The following is a 19581-nucleotide window of genomic DNA, read 5'->3' as shown; positions in this document are numbered from 1 at the left end:
CACATTTAGCATACTTTGATATTAGGTTATGTTAGGAACATATTCATCAAATTATTTTAGTTACTCAGACTTTAAAACAAATAATTCCTTAACACATGGGTAATTGAACAAGTAGGCAGTTAATAAATTATATTATATTCATTACATTTTTAAATATATATTTCTCAATAACGAAAGCTCTTTTGACGTACAAGCCCTTTTTTTTTTTAAGAAAACCAAATTGGACATAGTTGCATGGTTAAGGAACATTTCACGATCAAGCTAGCCGTTATTAGGATATTAGGTATGACGACTAAATTGCGAGGAACCACTCAACTACAACAACCAACGTCAGCAAAGCTGCCAGACAATATCACCCAATCCTACCGACCATTTACATCTTTCATAGCAGTATCCACCGTAAGAAAACGACTCCAGTACTCCGACTCATTTTTTTCTTTTAAATAGAAGCTACACCCAATGACTTGAATTCGTAAAGCGATAGAACCCAACAGAATTCTCAAGTAAACAAAAACCGAAGTTGGGAGATTAATAGTGCACTAGATGTTCGCCGCTGGAATTTTCAGAAACGCGCCATTAATTTAGGCTAACAATATTACAGTAAATTATTTTCACAAACAAAAAAATATTACAATCAGATTAGCAACTGTATTTTCATCGATTCTACGCACCGCTGATGCCACGGCATAAATAGGGGTCACTCTAATTCACCTCGTCTGAACTCAGCTACCTATGCCGCCAATAGAATTGGCAAGGGGAATAGAAGAGGAAGTGCAAAAAGGAAACCAGAAACATCGTTCCTGTACCATTAACTGTGCCATTCCATTGTCTGACAAAGATCAATCGCCTTGTAGAAAATAAAGCTGACGAATGTTTCCGGAAGCTACAAAAAAAAAAAAGAGAAAAAGTTATTGCCATTATCCGCTTAACCTGCTCTAGAAAATAATTAGAACAACCAGCTCTGTACCAGACTTCTCGTATAATATATTGTTCATCAGTTGTCTTGTGACTGAAACCTCTATTTAGAAGTTTGATTCCTTTAAATTCTTAAAGCAGATTTTAACTCAAGGGAAAGGTTTGATTCACCTTACTTTCTACATTCATTTTATTTTCTCCTTCTGGTACATGTAGAAAAAGCCCACTTACATTGGGCCTAAAAGGCAAAAACTGATAGTTACCATATAACCAGTCCCTGAAGTAGACATGGAGAGCAGATGACAATTCTCGTTTGCGACTTTCTTCTAAAGGTGCTTCTCGTAAGAGCTGCCTTATCTCCTCTAAATTTTTTTGCTGCAAAAATAAAAGTCATTCAGAATTAAACATATTTCACATCAGTAAAAAGAAAACACTTGATTGGAAGTCCAATAGTTCGTATACTCGTCAATTAACAGCATGCATACATTTTTATTCTGAGATGCCTTATAAGCATCCGGTAACGTGAATGGGTTGCCTTTTGTAGCCCCAGTGGACTCTCCTCCAAACCAGTTGGGAATCTGCATGAGAACAATGCGGAAAGAGTAAAATCACGACTAAATAAAGATTAAAGAAATGCACCTTAAACACTGCTCATACCTGAAAATTTACAAATCATACACACAATATCAATGTTTCCACATAGCAACCCGTTCCATAAACATTAAAGCAGGATAGAGTTTAGAAGGGTAGCCGCTATTTTGAATTAATTTACTCTATAAATATAAATTATTAATAATGATAAAAATTACTCAAAATTTATAATGTTCATAATTAAAAATAATATGCCACAGGTGTCTTAACTCTTGAACAAAACATACAAATACAAACAAATTCAAATAAATGTTTCCTAGCTAAAAATTATCAATTATCATCAAGTCTTTTATCATTATCGCTATTAATACATCTCTATATTTCAATTTTGGATATTAAAATCCCAAAATCACCCTAATGTCTTCCATCAGAGGAATTCTTTTGGAATCAACACAAAGTTTCGCTATAGTGCTTGCTATGGCTGTTGTTAAGCCCACTATTGGCCGCGGAACAGCAGCCACTGTAGCAGGTAGGGGCCGCTCGCACTACTTAATACCTTGGATGATATATTATCTAATGGCAAACATATGAATTTCCATTAAAAGATCACCCACACAAAAAACTCTAAACTTGCCATACAAGTCAGTAATAAAGAAACATTCATACCACAAAATAAGTGAACTGATCTGGGTCCACCCGCATAGCAGACTCAGCTTGAACATCAGAGACACCAGCTGGATGAGACAATGAATCATGCGGATCAACCATGCCCAATGCAAGAGGCTCATCCCATCGGTTAACTGTGGGCACAATTCCAACTTCGTCCATATGCTCCTCCAATTGGGAATAAAAAGTATTATAGGGAGCCACCTGTTAACATTATAAGGAAGAAGATTTCAAACAAGGAATTCAGCAGAGAAAAGTGAGAATTATAAGAAAAATATGCATACATTGTAAGAACAAAAAAGCTAGTAGTGTCACTAGAAGCATAAATGTGGTCAGAAAAACGACTTCAGTAAGATGTAACTTAGAGACCGTATGGTTTTTCTAATTAAACGACTGCAGTAAGATGTTACTTAGAGATCATATTGTTTTTCTAATTAAAGAATAATTGAGTAGTCTGTTACTAGATTTTGAAGACAAACTAAAAAGGCTTGTTCTTGCAAAGCACCAAATATACTGATCTAGGATGACTTTTAGGGGTTTGTCCATTTCGTAACTTAGCTTTCTCATGGCTATTGGGCTAACTTTTTTGTTTCTTTCTCAACTACACTTTATAACTATGAATGTGCTGCGTTTTAAAAATTAATAGTCAACACATTAGAATTAAAAATTGCAAATAATACCAGTACAGCAAAAAAGTACGACCCCTAAACAAGCTCAAAGTAAACCTATTTACAGTCTAACTATTTTATCCACTCGAGGATCAGTCACACACTTTAATAGCTAGAGAAACTTTCTATCCACTCATGTATCACGATGTCACGATTCAAAAGTACTAGGCTGATAGTAATTTCATAAATAGCCGCCCAATATTATGCAGTGATTTCATTAACTCCTTTCTGCACATTTGAGGAAAAAAAATGTAGTGACAAAGAAGGCTAGATGACATCCCAATGATTAAAAATACCAAGATATTGCCGCTTGACACTAACCCTGTAAAGGTAAACTACATAAGCAGCGATACAAAAGTAATCAAAGAGCTTTAAGTTACAATTTCTCTCTATCTATCTCTCTGTTTGTATGTGTATATAGAGAGAAAGACTCAAATGAAATTAAATATGAGGAGCAAAGGTATAAAACAAATTATTTAAATTAATAATTAAGATTAGTATATTCATTTTCATTCTCTTTTTTCATATAAGATATTTATTGAGTCACAGTCAAAAAGCATTTTCTCTATCTCAAACAAGAATTATATCATTCAACACAAGTGTATTCACCTCAAAAGAACTTGCAATGTTTTACGTTTCTTTTTGTTAGAATAATTATTAAGTTTACCTATGATTAGTATAGGTAGTAGAGCCTAAAGTAGGGGGTTGTGTGTTGGTTTATCTATAATGATTGTTCCTAGCGTCTAGGACAGGGTCTTTTAAGCCCTCAAGAATATTTCTTATCAATCTTTAATCTCAAGTCTTTTTACTACAATCAAATAACGACCTTCCAAAAAAAATGAGACGCATTATTTTTTAATATTATAAATATTTTCAAATGACTTGTCAAGTTGTTCAAAATATTGAACATATTTCATACTGTCCCTGAAGTGTTGAACTTAGACTCCAAGTGTATTGAGGTGTTGGCACGGAACAAGTATTTGAGCTAATTTGCAAAAGAAAATAAGTAGGCAGCTAGTGAGGAGTGCCAAATATGTGTTGTATACTGTCAGAGACATGTCGAACACTACATCTCAACGAAGAGTACCATGTTCTGTAGGTACCAACCTATATCGTGCAAAATTATACCAATTAAGCCACAAAGAACATCACAATTCAATCTTTTTAATTTTTCAGTAGAAGCACTTCATGATGCCTTAACATAGCATCAAAATCTATAGGTTCATTTTCACTAAAAATGCAACAGTAAATGAAGAAGCTCACCTGCAGTTTGTGGTTATCACCAACAATAAGAGGTTGCTGGTTCACTCCCAAAAAGAAAACACATTCTCGACAATTAGCAATACAAATGTGTTTTGCTGTTACGATTACATGAACTCTTTCACAATGTTCTACTCTGACAGCCTGGCAAACAAAAATACGAACCCAGAAAGATCAATTTTTTTTCTGCAAATTAAGCATCAGCTATTCTACTAGTAGGCAGAAAATCAGTAAAACGCCTCTCCTCCCATTACCAAGTCGTACCAAAAAGAATTAAAAATGATGAGTAAATAGTTCAATTGTATCTTTGAAGTAGTAAAATGCAGTAAAGTGAATCCAAAAGGATAAATCCGCATAAATAAAAATATAATTGCCACCTAAAAGTACCTTGTTGAAAGGTGTTATATTAAATGATGACAATTATGGCCCGTCCGATTCTCCATAAACACTTCCATGGGAGAAAAATAAGAAAGAAAAATGAAACGAGCTCCTCCACAGGTAACATTAGCTTATGCATGTGTTACAAATAAGATTCTGAAGAAGCTGAAGGAAAATAACTCATACTCATAGAGCATATACCACAAATCCACCATAAAAGTATGGCAGATGGCATTGTGGCCTATGGCAGATGTGTGAGGCTATAACACGCACAAAACACATAATAACATAAACTGCAGACTCTAACTTGAAAGAAGAAAGAAAAAACTTACGATAATAAAACAATAAACTAAAAATAGCATATTCAATAAACTTTGAAGACAACGACACAAGATTCAACAGTTCACTGAAAAGTAAAAGAAATCAAGTTCATGTAACAACAAAAGAATAAAAATAAATGAGCATAAGAGAACTAGACTACAAGGGGAGAGAATGCAGTAAGGTGGAGCACTAGAGCCAAAGAAAGACGGAGAAGAATCAATTGAACCAAAAGGAGGTGAGTCACTGGAGAAGCTGGCCAGAAAATGGAAGAGAAAAGGGACAGAAACACAGAAAGAAACCAATAATGGAGAGATGGATAGGTAGCCAGAATATGGGTTGCTGCCAGGAGGAGATGATGTCAATGCCTTCATAAAATACACATGGAAGAAGATAGACTCAAAAGACACAACATAGGAGTGATCATACACACTGCTGGATGGCTAAACAAGTATTTTACTGCTTTAGGGTTTCAAACAACTTTTGGTGATGGGTAATACCATGAAAATAGTTGGGTCAGTTCCACCCATTTCTGGGTGAAGGTTTCTCATTTCTGTCAAAAACCACATTTGGCACCACGGACATTGCAGGCATCATGGCCTGCCATAACAAAATGGTCATGCCATAGCCTTTGTATGGGAGATATCAATTCTCCACCCCTACATACTGCCATTGCGCCATCATGCCCAACATTTAACAACAATGCACTGTGGTACAAAAACAAATTTCATAATTTTTCATTCCTTACATATGTACAGAATCATTATGCTCCCTTCACAAGCAGGACACAAAGCTACTAAGTATTACCTTGCCTACTGCTCCCAGAACTATTGTTGCATCTGAACACCCATAGACAGTAGCATATCTCAAAGGTGCTAAGATGTATATGGCAGACTCGTGGCAATTTAGAACCTGAATGATCAAATAGAATTTCCATTAGCATACTACATATTGTTATCAACAACAATCTAAACTGACCTCTCAATTTCCGAACACACGTGAACTAAGATACATAAGATGGTGATTCAAGCAGGAAAAACATATATTCACTCAAACAATACCATATCATAAGATGGTGGCATGTCTTATTTTAAGGAACTAAATTTTTGAAAAGTTTGGTAGAGATGCTCAAAAATTACCTCAGCATGAAAAACCAAATCCTCTTTTCAAATATGGCTAGAACAACCAATATCAATCAAAGTTGTTAAATAGCCGCTATAGTGGTGATATAGCTCAATTGCATAGCAGCATCTCTCTCATCCACAATTTTAAATCCATCTTCTTTTACAACCTCTGTCATTGTTGTGGTTACAGCAAGCATCCTCTTGTCATCTTTTGCGAGTACCCAACCAAATGAAATTTAGGGGGGAACTTGTTTTAGGTTATATAATTGTAATACTAGAGTTGAGAAATAAAAGAGACTATATATTGAGAGAGTTTGAGAGAGCTTAAACACTACTCTCATATGTTTTCCTATTTATATTGATAGAGTTTTGATACAATGAGTATAGGAGAGAGTAAGATCAACCTAGATCCTTAGGTACAAGGATAGGTACAGCATATAGCAAATTTCCTATACAACTACTTTCTACCTATATTTAATATCTATACTAACACTCTCCTCAAGTTGGAACATACAAATTGTAAATACCAAACTTGCAACAAGTAAAGTTAACACATCTACAAGTTGATCATCGGATCTGACAAACTCAATACAAAATTCCTTAGATAGCAAGTTTTCCCCAACAAAGTGAGAATTAATTTGTGTTTAGTCCTCCCATGGAACACTAGAAGCACTATGAAGAGCAACTTCATTACCACAATGCATTTTCATTTGTTGAATCTCACAAAAAGTTAAGTTCTCGAAGGAATTGTTTTACCCATAAAAGTTCACAACAAATAGACGTCATTGTCTTATATTCAGATTTAGAAGAAATAATATTTCCTATAAGGAAAACACTATCTTGTAGTACAACATTTGTTGGTAGGGAAGCCTACCCAGTTAGCATTACAATACTCATAGATTTGGGTATTTCCTTTATCTTCATACAGCATACCTTGTCCTAGAGCTTTTTTGAGGTATCTTAGGATATTGATAACAGTATTCCGATGGTCAAAAGATGAACTAACTAACAACACCAACTACAAAAGACAGACCAAAGTCAAGTAATAGTAAGATAATGTTTCCAACCAGCCTTCTATCTCTTTTCAGATCAGAGAAAGACTCTTCTTGTGTTATTTTCTTATTTAGGTCCATAGAGCTATCCATTGGTCTACAATCAATCATTTTTGTCTCTTTTAGGATATCAAGAGCATATTTCCCTTGAATGATTACAACACCTTTTGACTAAGCTACTTCAATACCCAAGAAGTATTTGTGGCTTCCAAGATCCTTGGTTTGAAAATGTTTACACAAATGCTCATTTAGCTGAGATATTCAAGTTACAACAGACACATTTTCCAGGGAAGGCATGATAATAAAAGACTAAATGATCTACTGCACTACATTTCAGTCCAAAGGTTTGAACAATTTAGCTAAATTTTCCAAATCAAGCAAATGGTGATTGCATGAGACCATATAAAGAGTGGCACAACTTACAAACTAAACCATACTTCCCCTAATCAACAAACCCAAGATGTTACTCCATGTAGACTTTCCTCTAGATCTTTGTGAAGAAAAGTACTTTTAATATCCAATTGATGAAGTGGTCAATGATGAATAGTTGTCATGACATAGAAAAGACAAAAAGTAGTCATTTTGGCCATAAAAGAAAAAAGTATCACTATAATCAAAGACACAGATCTGATTGTATCCTCTGGCAACTAAGCATGCTTTGAGGCAATCAACTTCACCATTGGGACCAACTTCAAAGACATAAACCCATCAATATTCACCTTCTTTCCAGGTGGAAGGGGAACTAACTTTCATGTGTTATTTTGGTTAAGGGTCTATATCTCTTCAATCATGGCTTGTTGTCTTCCAGGTTGATCAAGTGTTTCATTCAAATTTATAGGAATATTAATAGATGATATAAAAGAACAATAGAAAGGTTAGTGTTTCATTCAAATTTATAGGAATATTAATAGATGATATAAAAGAACAATAGAAAGGAGACAACCTGTGATAGCTAAGAAAATTATAAATTGGATATTGATTATGGATAGAACAAGTACCTTTTAGAAGGACAGTGGGCCAAACAAAATCATGATTACTTGGAATTTTGGTATTGAGTGACAATTGAGAAGAACCTAATGAAGAGGATTCACCTTAGAGCATTGGAATAGTTATTTGGCTCCTACATTGGTAGGTAATAATAGGTGACGGTAGTTCATAAAGAGTTTGAAAATGGTTGGGATTGTCGAGCAGGAGGAACACCAAACTCAACTAATGGTATAAGAAGGACCTGTTGGATAGAAGAAATATCTTAGACAAACTAAGAGAAGAAAGGAGTATGCCCAAAGAAGGTGACATAGCAGACATGTAATACTTTTTTATTTCAGGAGATAATAATAATACCCTTTTTGAAAAAGAGAATAGCCCAGAAAGCACATTTAACGCAGGATTTTCAGCTATAACCTTTGCTAACTATTTTTCTCATTACTTTCTCTACATGTGTCCAATGGAGCTTATTCTTTTTCCATTGGATTCAAGACTCAAAGAGATTTAATTTAGTACAAGAACATAATTTTTGGAGTTCTAAGCTAGACACAGTTTAATTTGGAAAATCATAGACGTTTACAAGGATTGGCTGTCAGCATCGTTTTAATTTTTATTGTATGTAGGGGTAATTTTGTAATATCCTAGGGTGTATTTTTCTTTCTCTCAAACTTCTATTGTGGGCTGAACATGGAATGGCCCAAAAAGAAAGAAATTAGGTTAATTTGGTGCTTTTGGAAGGTGAGACAGCAGCCATAAGGAGGGAGGCAGGCAGGCAGAACACGCTTCACTGGTTTTTGTTTTTCACGTTTTTCTCTGCTTTTGGGGTTTGGTGTTTTGTAACCATTGGAGTTCCATGGGTACTCACTTTCAAATTTTCTTTGCAATGGAGTATGGTCGATTCTTATCATTCCCTTAATTTCTATGCATTTCCATGCGTCTGTGCACTAGCTTTCAATTTCCAGTTCTGCTTTATTTTCATTTCCTTTACTGTTCATACTTTTCTGGCTTTGCTTTTTTAATTTCCATGCACTTCTACCAATTGGTTTTCTAAGCATTTTCTACCAATTAGAATTTCATTTCCAGCTATTTCTACCGATTAGAATGTATCTCTGCATTTGTTTCATTTCAATTCAGTGTTACACATTTACGTTGTCCCTTGTTTTGCATTTTCATTCACGTTACTGCACTATTAATTTGTACTTGCATTTTATTTTATAGTTTTGCTTTGTTGTCACAAGTTTACGTTTCTAAACAACTTCTATTAATGCACCTATGTCTTTGTGTTTCCTTACTCAGTTTCTTGCATTTCACTTTCAGTTTTTAGATTACACTTTGCGTTCTATTGTTCATTTACTTTTCATTGTTTCAATCCCCCAATTCTTGTTTTGTTGAGAAAGAAATTACTCAATGAACTCAACTGAAATCTATTCCTTGGATTGATACCTAGGTTGACCTCTAGACTACATTATTTAAGGGGGAATTGGTAATACAAGCATTTCACCCTTTCTACTGTTTAAAAACCAATGCAATAATAATAATAATAATAATAATAATAATAATAATAATAATAATAATAATAATACAAAGTACAAACAAATCTTTCATGCATACAGAGAGTGGAAATACGATAGGATTCAGATTAGCTTTGGTTCAAATTAGAATAGGCAGAAGAGGGAAAAGGTAGAAAGGAGAAACAGTGAAAGAATTTTGTTAATTCTACAAACATGAACAAGGAGCCTGTAGTGCCACCTCAAAAAGTTCGTCCTTAAAACAGAAAGTTTAAGTTACAACAAAATAAACTTCCTTTGCCTTCACAGCTGTACCCATCTCCCTATTTAAATACATGCCCTAACTGTCTGTTTAACTAACCTGAGCAGCCCACAAACTCCAGTGTTTCCTCCACCTAGTATAAACCTTCCAAACCTAATTCTCTAGCTGGCGCTCATGCCTAACATATTGCATCAAGCATTTAGAATAATGTTCAAATCGTGAACCTAAATCTATATGCAGATAGCTTGTTCAGACATAAACAGACAAACCCTGGCAGTTTCAAATTGCAAATGTTCAGAAAATTGTGTGGTCCCAAAAGACAAGTTTTAGTCATGTTTTATTTCATCAAGTTGGAAAACTATGAGCTAAATAGCTATATAGAAGCAAATGTCCATCTAGAGTATGCTGGAATAAACAATACTTACTGTACTTAAGAAATAGTAGATTTGTGTGCTCAAGAAATTGCATATTCAAGTACACAAGTTATTTTACTCATGTATCTAGGAAGTTACACCTGTTAACACTTTAGCCTAGAAAATAGCCCACTTAGACTATTAAGAGTGTGTGTGAGAGAGTGTGCAAGCTCGTGTGTGTATTAAGCATAAAAACCAACTAAATGAGAATGTTTTTTCGCTCAGAAATTCTCCCTAAAATATTCTCTTCATTATTTTGTAATTTCATCTTAAATTTCTTCTACAGAATATTTTCTTCATCTTACCCACTACACTTATTAGCATCCCTATATGAAAACATAATATGAAGGGTTAAATACCTATTTAGGATAAATAGCTTCAATGATATATCAAAATAATCCAAAATGTGAGTAACATTATACTTGAAAAACAGATAAATATATGAATATATGTATTAGAAACAAACCTTAACATTAGAACCTTTAATGTCAGGTGCATGCTTCATATATGATGATTTGGAAATCCCTTCAATGAAACTTGCACCTCTGGTACTGGTTGAGACCTTATTAACTGAGGCACTGGATGCATCAGTCATAGCAACATCGTGATCAGAAGGAGAAGCTGGCCCATTTTCCTTAGAAGAAGTCCGTTCAGAAATATATTCCAAAGCAGCAACAATATTTTGTTGAAGCCAATCATGAACTTGAGCAGCAGGAACAGGAACAGCAGGCATGTCAGGGTCTGAATTTGCAAAAAAGGGAGAAAATTGACTGAAAGAATTTCCTTCAGATCCCTTGTCACCAAACTGAATTAGAAATCCAAGGTGCTCAAAACTATCCATGGTTAAAACCTATCAATTAAGAAAAACAATATCAAGATAACAAACTAAAAAGACACAAATTTGATTCAATAAAAAATAAATTGCTGTAATGAAACATTTAATCAAAGACAAGTTAAAAAAGGTTCAAAAATTCCTATATCTTTCCATCCAGTAACAAACTAGATGATCTTAGGCTACAGAGTCAATTATACTAGGGAGGGAAAAACTTAGAAATGCACCACTTCCTAAAACTACCATGCCCTAATTAAAAGGTGGTAGCATTTAACCATGTGATAATCAATGCCTCGGCAAGCAAAAAGAAATTGAATGTTGCTGTCACTCTAAATCTAGCATATCCTTTAATTGTTATGATTAATAATTGCTAATGACAGCCAAACACACGAGGATATATACATTGCCACATGCATATACAATAAGAAGTGCACAGAAGTGAGGGGACTGGCATTAAAATCAAGAGAAGTTGGCTTTGCATTAACTAGAAAGAGAAGATGCTGGCATCCTAATAAAATTAAACTATAAGTTGTGCCGATAAGAAACAAGAACAAAGAAATGGCCAGCAACCAGCTCGCCGGTTTATCCATCACCTCAACAAATAAATAAAAAACGGTTGCTTTTTTGTCTGTAGAGATTGAGCAATCATGTATAATGAATAGACCAATTCAATTTCACTCATTATTAGTACAAATTGTCAGTCAGCATATCCCTAACTCAGTGGACCAAAACTCAATTAGAAGATCACAACCCTGGGCAACTCTAGAAGACAAAAACAAGTCAATGATAGATTTGTATCTATATGAGTCATAAAAAATAGTATGGATCGCATGCAAGAATTTCAACCAACATAGAGGAACTTGCATAATATTCTTATCTTACATGAAACCCTGCATGGCCTAATAAATCAAACAAAAGTGAGACAACTACCGAATCGGTTTTTCTGCTCCCCATGAGGATATTGCAATGCTCACAATATATCACAAAAACAGAGTAACTAGTTGCAATCATACAGGATGGTGGCACAGGAGGGAGGGTACCTATCGGCTACAAAATTCTTAGTAGCTGATGTCTTCAGAGTATATGCTCCAAATATCAAGTTCAGGGTTCACACAAAATTAATAGCAATGAGAAAACAATGTAGTAATATGATTATGTAAATAATAAATAATATCATTCTACAGGAGCTAAGCAACAGTTGGTCACAAGAACAAGCATAAAACAAGTGATGCTACTTTCAATGGCATTCAAGAATATCTCTTTTCTTGGTTTGCAAGGAAAATAGTCAACAACACTATTTGAATTACAAGAATATATCCCACAGATGAAAATAAAATAAAAACAAAACAAAGGAGAATAAACACACAATGCAATTATAAACCAAGTATTGAATTAAGAAAATCAGAAATAATGAATAGCATTCAAAATCAGCAACAACCAATAATAAGCAAATTAACAAACCAGAGATTCTTCGCCTTCTCCATCCACAGGCTCTGCTAGAAGAGACAGAATGTTAGCCAAGTGTTTTTGCAGATATGACAATTGATGCGCCTCTTCATCAGTCTGCGATGGCAAAAACCGCCTACTGTTGCTGCGAACAAGCTGCAAAACACATAACATCAGAATCAACACATTGTGTACCAAATCAACGACCCAATAACTCGACAAAATTATCAGCAGCTTAATACAGTAGTCAAAGAGAAATTAATCATAAAGAACGAAACAGCCGCGAACACCTGCTAACAAAACCAATCCAAGGCTTCAAATGTGAGAGTCACCACCATAAAATTAACCCTACATTATGGTAACTAAACAAGGAATTGGTCCGGAACAGTACCGTCTTATCTAATAGCGCTTAATAACAAATCGAATTACCTCACAGAAAAGGGAAGAATCGAAGGAAAACGTAGAATTCACCTGAAGCGGCGAGAGGGCGGACAAGTAGCCATCGAAGGCGGAAGTGGAAGGCCAGACATCGGCGACGGCAGCGGAGTCCTTGTGCGTCCGCGGGAGGAGCCTCTTGTAGGATTGAATGTAGAGAAACAGTACCAGATCATGCACGTCGACGCCAACGGAATCGGCTTCGCCGAGCTTTGCGGCGACAAGAGGTTCGGAGTCGGAGGGCAGAATCGAGGCGAGCGTATCGAGGACGAGTCTGGCGTGCTCAACGGAGATCTGCAATGCCTCTGAGATGGCCGCCGAGCCCACTCGATGGTTTGAGGATAACTCTAGAAGCTTCCGCTTCAACGGAATTAGGGTTTGCGCGGGGTCGGAGAAGATGAGGCGTGGGATTGGCAAGAGGCCGTGCTCAAAGGGCTCCCGCCTTGGGTGAATCACGGTGCTAGAGTCCCTCGCCAACGAAGAAGACGTGCATGGCTCCGTTGGTTCCGTCATGGCAACGCAGAGAAAAAATTCATGCAAGAGAGAGGGAGAGAGAGGGAGGGGGAGAGTTGCAGATCTTTGAATCGGGAGGAAGTAGAGGGAGAAGAGAGAGATGCGGGTGCGTTCTGGTGGGGTTCACCGCATGGTGTGTCGATACGTGGCGCCTTCTTATTGGTTCAGCAACACTTACCATTTGAAGAAGCTTTGCCCTTTTACTCTGAAATGGCATTGATGCAATTGTACTTTGACGCATCCCATCTTACATGTGTTTTTCATTAATAGATGTGTTTTCAATTTTATCCACACTGCTTTTTTCATTAATAATAACTCATTCAACAATGTATGGAAGAAAAGTGTTCCTGATATAACTTTTCTTGTGATTAAACTCTATTGAAATTATGCACTTAATAAATGTTTATTGAATAAGTTAAGGAATTTACAAATCGTTTAATCTACAGCAATATAAAAGTAGTTGCTTTGTTTGTAACATAATGAAATTAATGAAAAAATGAAACATGTTAAAACTTATTAGTAAAAAAAAAAATTAATTCATGAGAATGTTAAAAAATTAAAAAAAAAATGATTTTAATAATCATGCATTCTTTCTTATTCTCGTCTATTATTCAAAATAAATTTTATTTTTTAAAAAAAATAATTTTTCAAATCAATCACTTATGTTTTTAGCTTTATCTAATGAACTATTTATTTCGCTATTTAAATTTTACCTAATTTATATACTATATTTGAGTAAGACATTTCGATAAGAACAAATAATGATCAGGCATAATTGATAGGGATAATAAGATATAAGAGACATTAATAAAACTCTAAACAACTTAACAAAGGTAATATGTAGGCAACAGAGGCCCAACTAGGTAAAATTCTTTGAAACCACTGCAAATAACATTGTTCATAAGGTAACTACGATATATTCATTCTAGTATTTATTGTTGTCTTATGCATATACCTGACTTGAGCGTCTAAGTGTCTTTGCAGGCACCACCCTTACTCTGATGTCAAAGATACATCTATCGCATACATCTCAAATAGTTTGGTTGTTGAAGGTGAATATCTCGATATGGAAATAGTGCTCAAAAGTACCTTTATAAGATCTTTATAAGATATGTCAATGCAATAAAAAACTGAATTACATACCGTCAAAATCCGTATAAAAGACCCAAAACCCATATATAATACATGGTTATATACGGATTACATACGGCCAAAAATTCGTATATAATACTGTCGTAGCTAGGCTTATATACGGATATATCCGTATATAAGTTAAAAAATTATTCATAATGAGTATATATTTCCCTATATAATTCCATTGTTTCTTGTATGTATATTTTGGTCTTGTATGTATATTTTGGTCTTGTAAGAACGTTTGGCGCCTATCGTGGAATCAAAGTATATCCTAACAAGAAAAATTCACAGCATCTGTAATAACCTTTAAATTAAAAGTAAAATTTTTAATTATATTAAAATAATAGAATTTCAGTTTTAGAAAAAAATAAAACTCAAACAGAAACGTGCATTTCTTTTTCTCTCCTTCAAACATCTCTCTAACCGTGCCTTCTCCAAAACCCATTCTTCTCTCTAGATTTCCCCTCCATTGAGCCACTGGATTCCCATTCCGTAAACGTCTAGACGATCTTGGCATCACGGCTCCAATTTTCACCGATTGCATTTGCGATTTCATAGGGTAAGCAACTTTCCTCTTTTTGAACCTTGATCATGTAGCAAGTTCTGTTGTATGTGGTTCACTTGTGATTTTTACTCAAAATCTTGACCATGATCTTATTTTAGAGACTAATTCCTATCACCATTTGGTGAAATATAGGTGTCTTTAGGTTTCTTTTCTAAGAACAGACACTATGCATTCATCTTTAGGCATTTATTGTTCACTTGAGAGGTAAGGGAAGTTGGACTCTTTGGTTTTGTGTAGAATGAAATGTGCATGAACTAAATGTGTGTTTATAAATATGACTGTTTGCCTGAGAGATTTGATGTGAATTGTTGTGACTGATGATTTTTATGTGGAGGTGTTAATTTAGAACCAAGGGTATGTTTCTGGTCTGTGAGCTTTGTGCTGATGCATGTATGAGATAGGAACTAATAAGAGTGTGTATTTGATTGTTGGAATTTAGTGGTAAGAGTATAAGTTCAAGTTATACATTTTATTAGTAAAATAGTCAAGTTAATGATAATAGGGGAGTCAAATTTAGGGAACTAGAATGGTGATTTTTAGAATTAGAGGTTACGGTCTGGCCTAGGCAATTGTAGTCTTTTAGTTAAGTCAAATGTGACCTATTAGCAACATCGAAGTGGTCTGAAACACTTCCAAATTGGTAAATCCGAAATTGAGTCTTTTGGTAACTAAAATTGAAATTTTTTACTCTAATCTGATGTACAACTACTAGGAATTGAGGTTAGGATGAGTGATAAACACTTAGACAAGTTAAATTCATCATATAGATCAAGTTAAGAGTACTAGAAGTTCATCAAAGTGGTTAGAATTGGTATGGGAGGGTAGAATTGCTTCATTATGCAGGTTTTAGGGTGTTGCAGATTATGCAGAGTCGCTTAGCGCACTCTGTGTGCTCTGCGAGGGGTTTCTGTCAGGAAAAATTCGCACAGCGCCCCGCAGGTTGTGCGCTGAGCGAATTTTCTACGACAGATTGAGTGTTTTTGATGTTTTTGACATTTTGAAAGTTCCGGACGTCCGTTTTAGACGTTCTTTAGGTCGCTCTGGGGGTTTTTGACCTTCTAGAGCCATTGGTGAGAGTTTCAAAGTCATTTTCTTTGTCTAAGTTTGAGTTCACTAGGTTTTGTGTTATTTAGTGGTTCTTCTAGAACTATTATTGTCTGTTAATGTATATTGAACGGTTTCATGCGATTTTGATGACTAGTTGGGTTGTTTGTGATCTTTTAAAGTATAAAAATATTATATATATATATATATATATATATATATATATATATATATATATATATATATNATATATATATATATATATATATATATATATATATATATATATATATTTGTATGAAATGTAAAAGTGAAATATGATAAATTGAATGCTTTTGAGATTGTTTTGAAGAATTATTGAGTTCCATATGATGTGATTTGGAAAGTTAAGTGGATCTCTTGGTGAGATTTCAGTAGTGTTTGGAATGAACATAGGTAAGCTCAGCCTTAGGGGTGATCCTAACACTCTAATGACTCATTCAATCTCACTTAGAGAAGAATTTGTCATGTGGTGAGAGTAGTAGGAGGTCCTAGTCTTGGGTGCTTCTAGTATGACCCCAAGGCGAGTGATAACGGACTTACACTTGTGTGTGTGGTAGGATTCAACCCATGGCAATGGCTTTGCAAAGCAGTAGATGCCACCACAAGTGCACAACCCGCCATAGCTCGATGTTCATTCTAAGTCCGGACGAGTCTTATTTAGTTGTGGTCTGTTGCAACGTGCTAAGTACTTGTATGCTTAATTCTGATTGTATATTTAGATTTAAAAATTATATTAGTATGTATGCCTTTGAGAATATAGCTTACCCTTGCGTGTTTGTTGTTTGTTTTGTATATTAGTTTTATCTCTTTTGCATTGATCATCCAAACCGGATGTGAGCAGCAGCATAAGATGTTCCTTTAGAGCAAGCCCTGGAAGAAGAAGACACTGTACCTAGTTCTTAGGAATATTATCTTATATCTGTTTTCTTTTGAAGCACTTTACTGTAGGTCAACTTAATATTTGTAGATCTTTTGGAACTTTTTAAGTAATCCCTTATTTTGAAATACTTTGAATTATGTAAAGTTTAAGTTTAGAATGCATTTTGGATGATGTAAAATCATAAACCTATACTAACATCATCTTGACTGCTCTCTTTTATCATTTTGTGTTCTATTCTATATATTATATCATAATATAATTTGAAATATCAGAGTATCCACAAAAAAGATAATATACAACAAAAACAACCAATAAGTGAAAGATCAAGCAGCAACTCCATATATATGATCTTACTTTTGCAATTATAAAAGGAGCTTGTCCTTGGAAAGGACTAATCTAGTACTTGCTAAAATTTTCGTTATGTACTTTGTATTTTATTTAAAAATTGTATAAAAGTTGTTAAATCTGTATAATAATTGCCAAATTGTATCTTTAAAAATTAACTATGTTATTGATATAAAAATTCATTAAATTGGATAACAATGGTTTCTTATAAAAAAAATGTAATTATCTTTATAGGTATTTATAATAATTTTTTATATAGAAAAATTCAAATTGGAAATTTGAAATGTAATTTTACTTGATCAAAACGATGATAATTAAAGATTTTGTATATATTAAAATGAGTCGTGACAGCAATCAGACGCTTGCATTTTACAAAGTAGAATGTTTACATCATACTTGGTCACTTGTACGTTGTAATAAAGAAAACAGAAAAAACCTTAGTAATCCAAATTATAGATGCACGTGATAGCTTTGTATGGATAAATATGTACGAGGAATATGTATAGGAATATCTATGGGTACTACGTATTATCACATATGGTCAAGGAGGAATAATTTTAACGAACGTAAGTTATTTTTATTGTCATAATTAATTTATAGTAAAATTTAAATAATTAATTTTATATTATTCTTTTCTTGTATAATTTTTTTATTGTAGATATTTTATGACAGTTAAATAATTGAAGTTAGGAAAAATTGGTGTTTACATGAATTAGTACATGTTTATAAGTTGTGTGTGATATAGTTATATATATTATCATATAAAACAATGTCATGTCATGACTTAACGATTATATTTTAAAATATTATTGTACCAATATTTTTTATTCATGAACATTCTTTTTTAAACTTTTGTCATAATTTCTTAATATTTTATATCTTTTACATAATAGAACGAATAGTAGAACCAATATTTTATATTTTCTTTTGAAAAAATATTTTATATTTTTTGAAATATTTTATTCTAAAATTGTTTTTTTTTTAAATAGACCAATAGACATAGCTTATTTAGAAAAACATTATCTATTGTCAGTCATCAATAGAGAACGCTTTTTAAAAAAGTGTTATTTATTAGTGATTGACAATAGATAACACGGGTTTGTATATAATAGAACTAATATTTTATTTCATTTTTTGAAAAAATATTTTATATTTTTTGAAATATTTTATTCTAAAATTAACTTTTTTTTAAATAGATAAATAGACAAACTTATTTAAAAAAACGTTATCTATTGTCAATCACGAATAGATAACGCTTTAAAAAAAACGCTATTTATTGGTGATTGACAATAGATAACACTTTTTTTTCAAAAGCATTATCCATTAATAGATAGTCATCCTATAGACAGTGCTTTTTAACAGTGTTTCTTCAACTCTCGACAGTTTAAACGATCACCAAAAAGTGCATTCTCACTGGGCCACCAAATCCTCTCGTTGGGCGAGAGGTCGCTTTTCAGGCACATGGCTTTTTCCAGTTCGTTGGGCCTCTTAGTTGGGCTAATGCTGTCATTTTCTCGTTGGTGAGTAGAGATGGTTCGCTAGGCGAGTCACGAACAAAACTAAAACATGCTCCAAACTTCCAATTTCCTAGAAAATAGTCCAAAAAACATGTAAGTATCTAACTATATTGTACCTGTCTACAAGTCTTGCATATATTTTATGGAATTTAACACAAAATACATAATAAAAAGATAAATAAGATGTTTTAATAAGTGTGAATAATAAGTAATTATCATACTTATAAACTTTCCCAAACTTGAACTTTTTCATGTCCTCATAAAAAGCAAAACTAGCAAAAACAACAGGGAAAGGCAAAACCATCTTAAAAAACAAAACACAAGAGCAAAGGATATCCAACTACGTATCCTTATCATAAAATTAAGAGTTGCACTTGAATTTCTAAGGATTAAAAATGTATGACATGGTGCTTCTATCAAACAATTCCTTAAACCATAATGAATTGTGACTACTAGAGAAAAGAACCAGTAAAGCTCACATTAAGTCAGTGTTTCCCTCAACACACAAGTGTTTATCAATTACAACTCAACTCAGTATGTCATAAACTACTTCATCAACTCTCGAATATCATCTCATTCACACACTTCACACATCTTGAATTGGATCAAAAGGTTTTTCAAAGGATGTAGCTTGGTTTGGCTAGCAAAAATATGGTTTTTCATGAAATAAAAAACATCACTTGAGAAAA

At 33.8% G+C, this 19581-nt stretch overlaps 1 protein-coding gene across 1 annotated transcript; it reads right to left on the bottom strand.

Annotated features, from left to right (window-relative positions):
* Positions 1-496: 496 nt before the first annotated feature.
* On the bottom strand, positions 497-13560 carry LOC106757565 (TBCC domain-containing protein 1). The gene is made up of 9 exons (XM_014640247.2): positions 12889-13560; positions 12433-12573; positions 10606-10989; positions 5604-5708; positions 4104-4244; positions 2173-2376; positions 1401-1493; positions 1179-1290; positions 497-883 (listed from the first exon to the last, which is right to left on the bottom strand). Exons 1-9 carry the CDS (start codon positions 13363-13365, stop codon positions 840-842), a joined length of 1701 nt encoding a protein of 566 aa, XP_014495733.1. The 5' UTR covers positions 13366-13560; the 3' UTR covers positions 497-839.
* Between the last annotated feature and the right edge of the window lie 6021 nt (positions 13561-19581).

The sequence above is a fragment of the Vigna radiata genome, chromosome 3 (assembly GCF_000741045.1).
Source record: "Vigna radiata var. radiata cultivar VC1973A chromosome 3, Vradiata_ver6, whole genome shotgun sequence".
Taxonomy (NCBI): Eukaryota; Viridiplantae; Streptophyta; class Magnoliopsida; order Fabales; family Fabaceae; genus Vigna; species Vigna radiata.
This window is presented reverse-complemented; position numbering and strand designations above follow the sequence as displayed.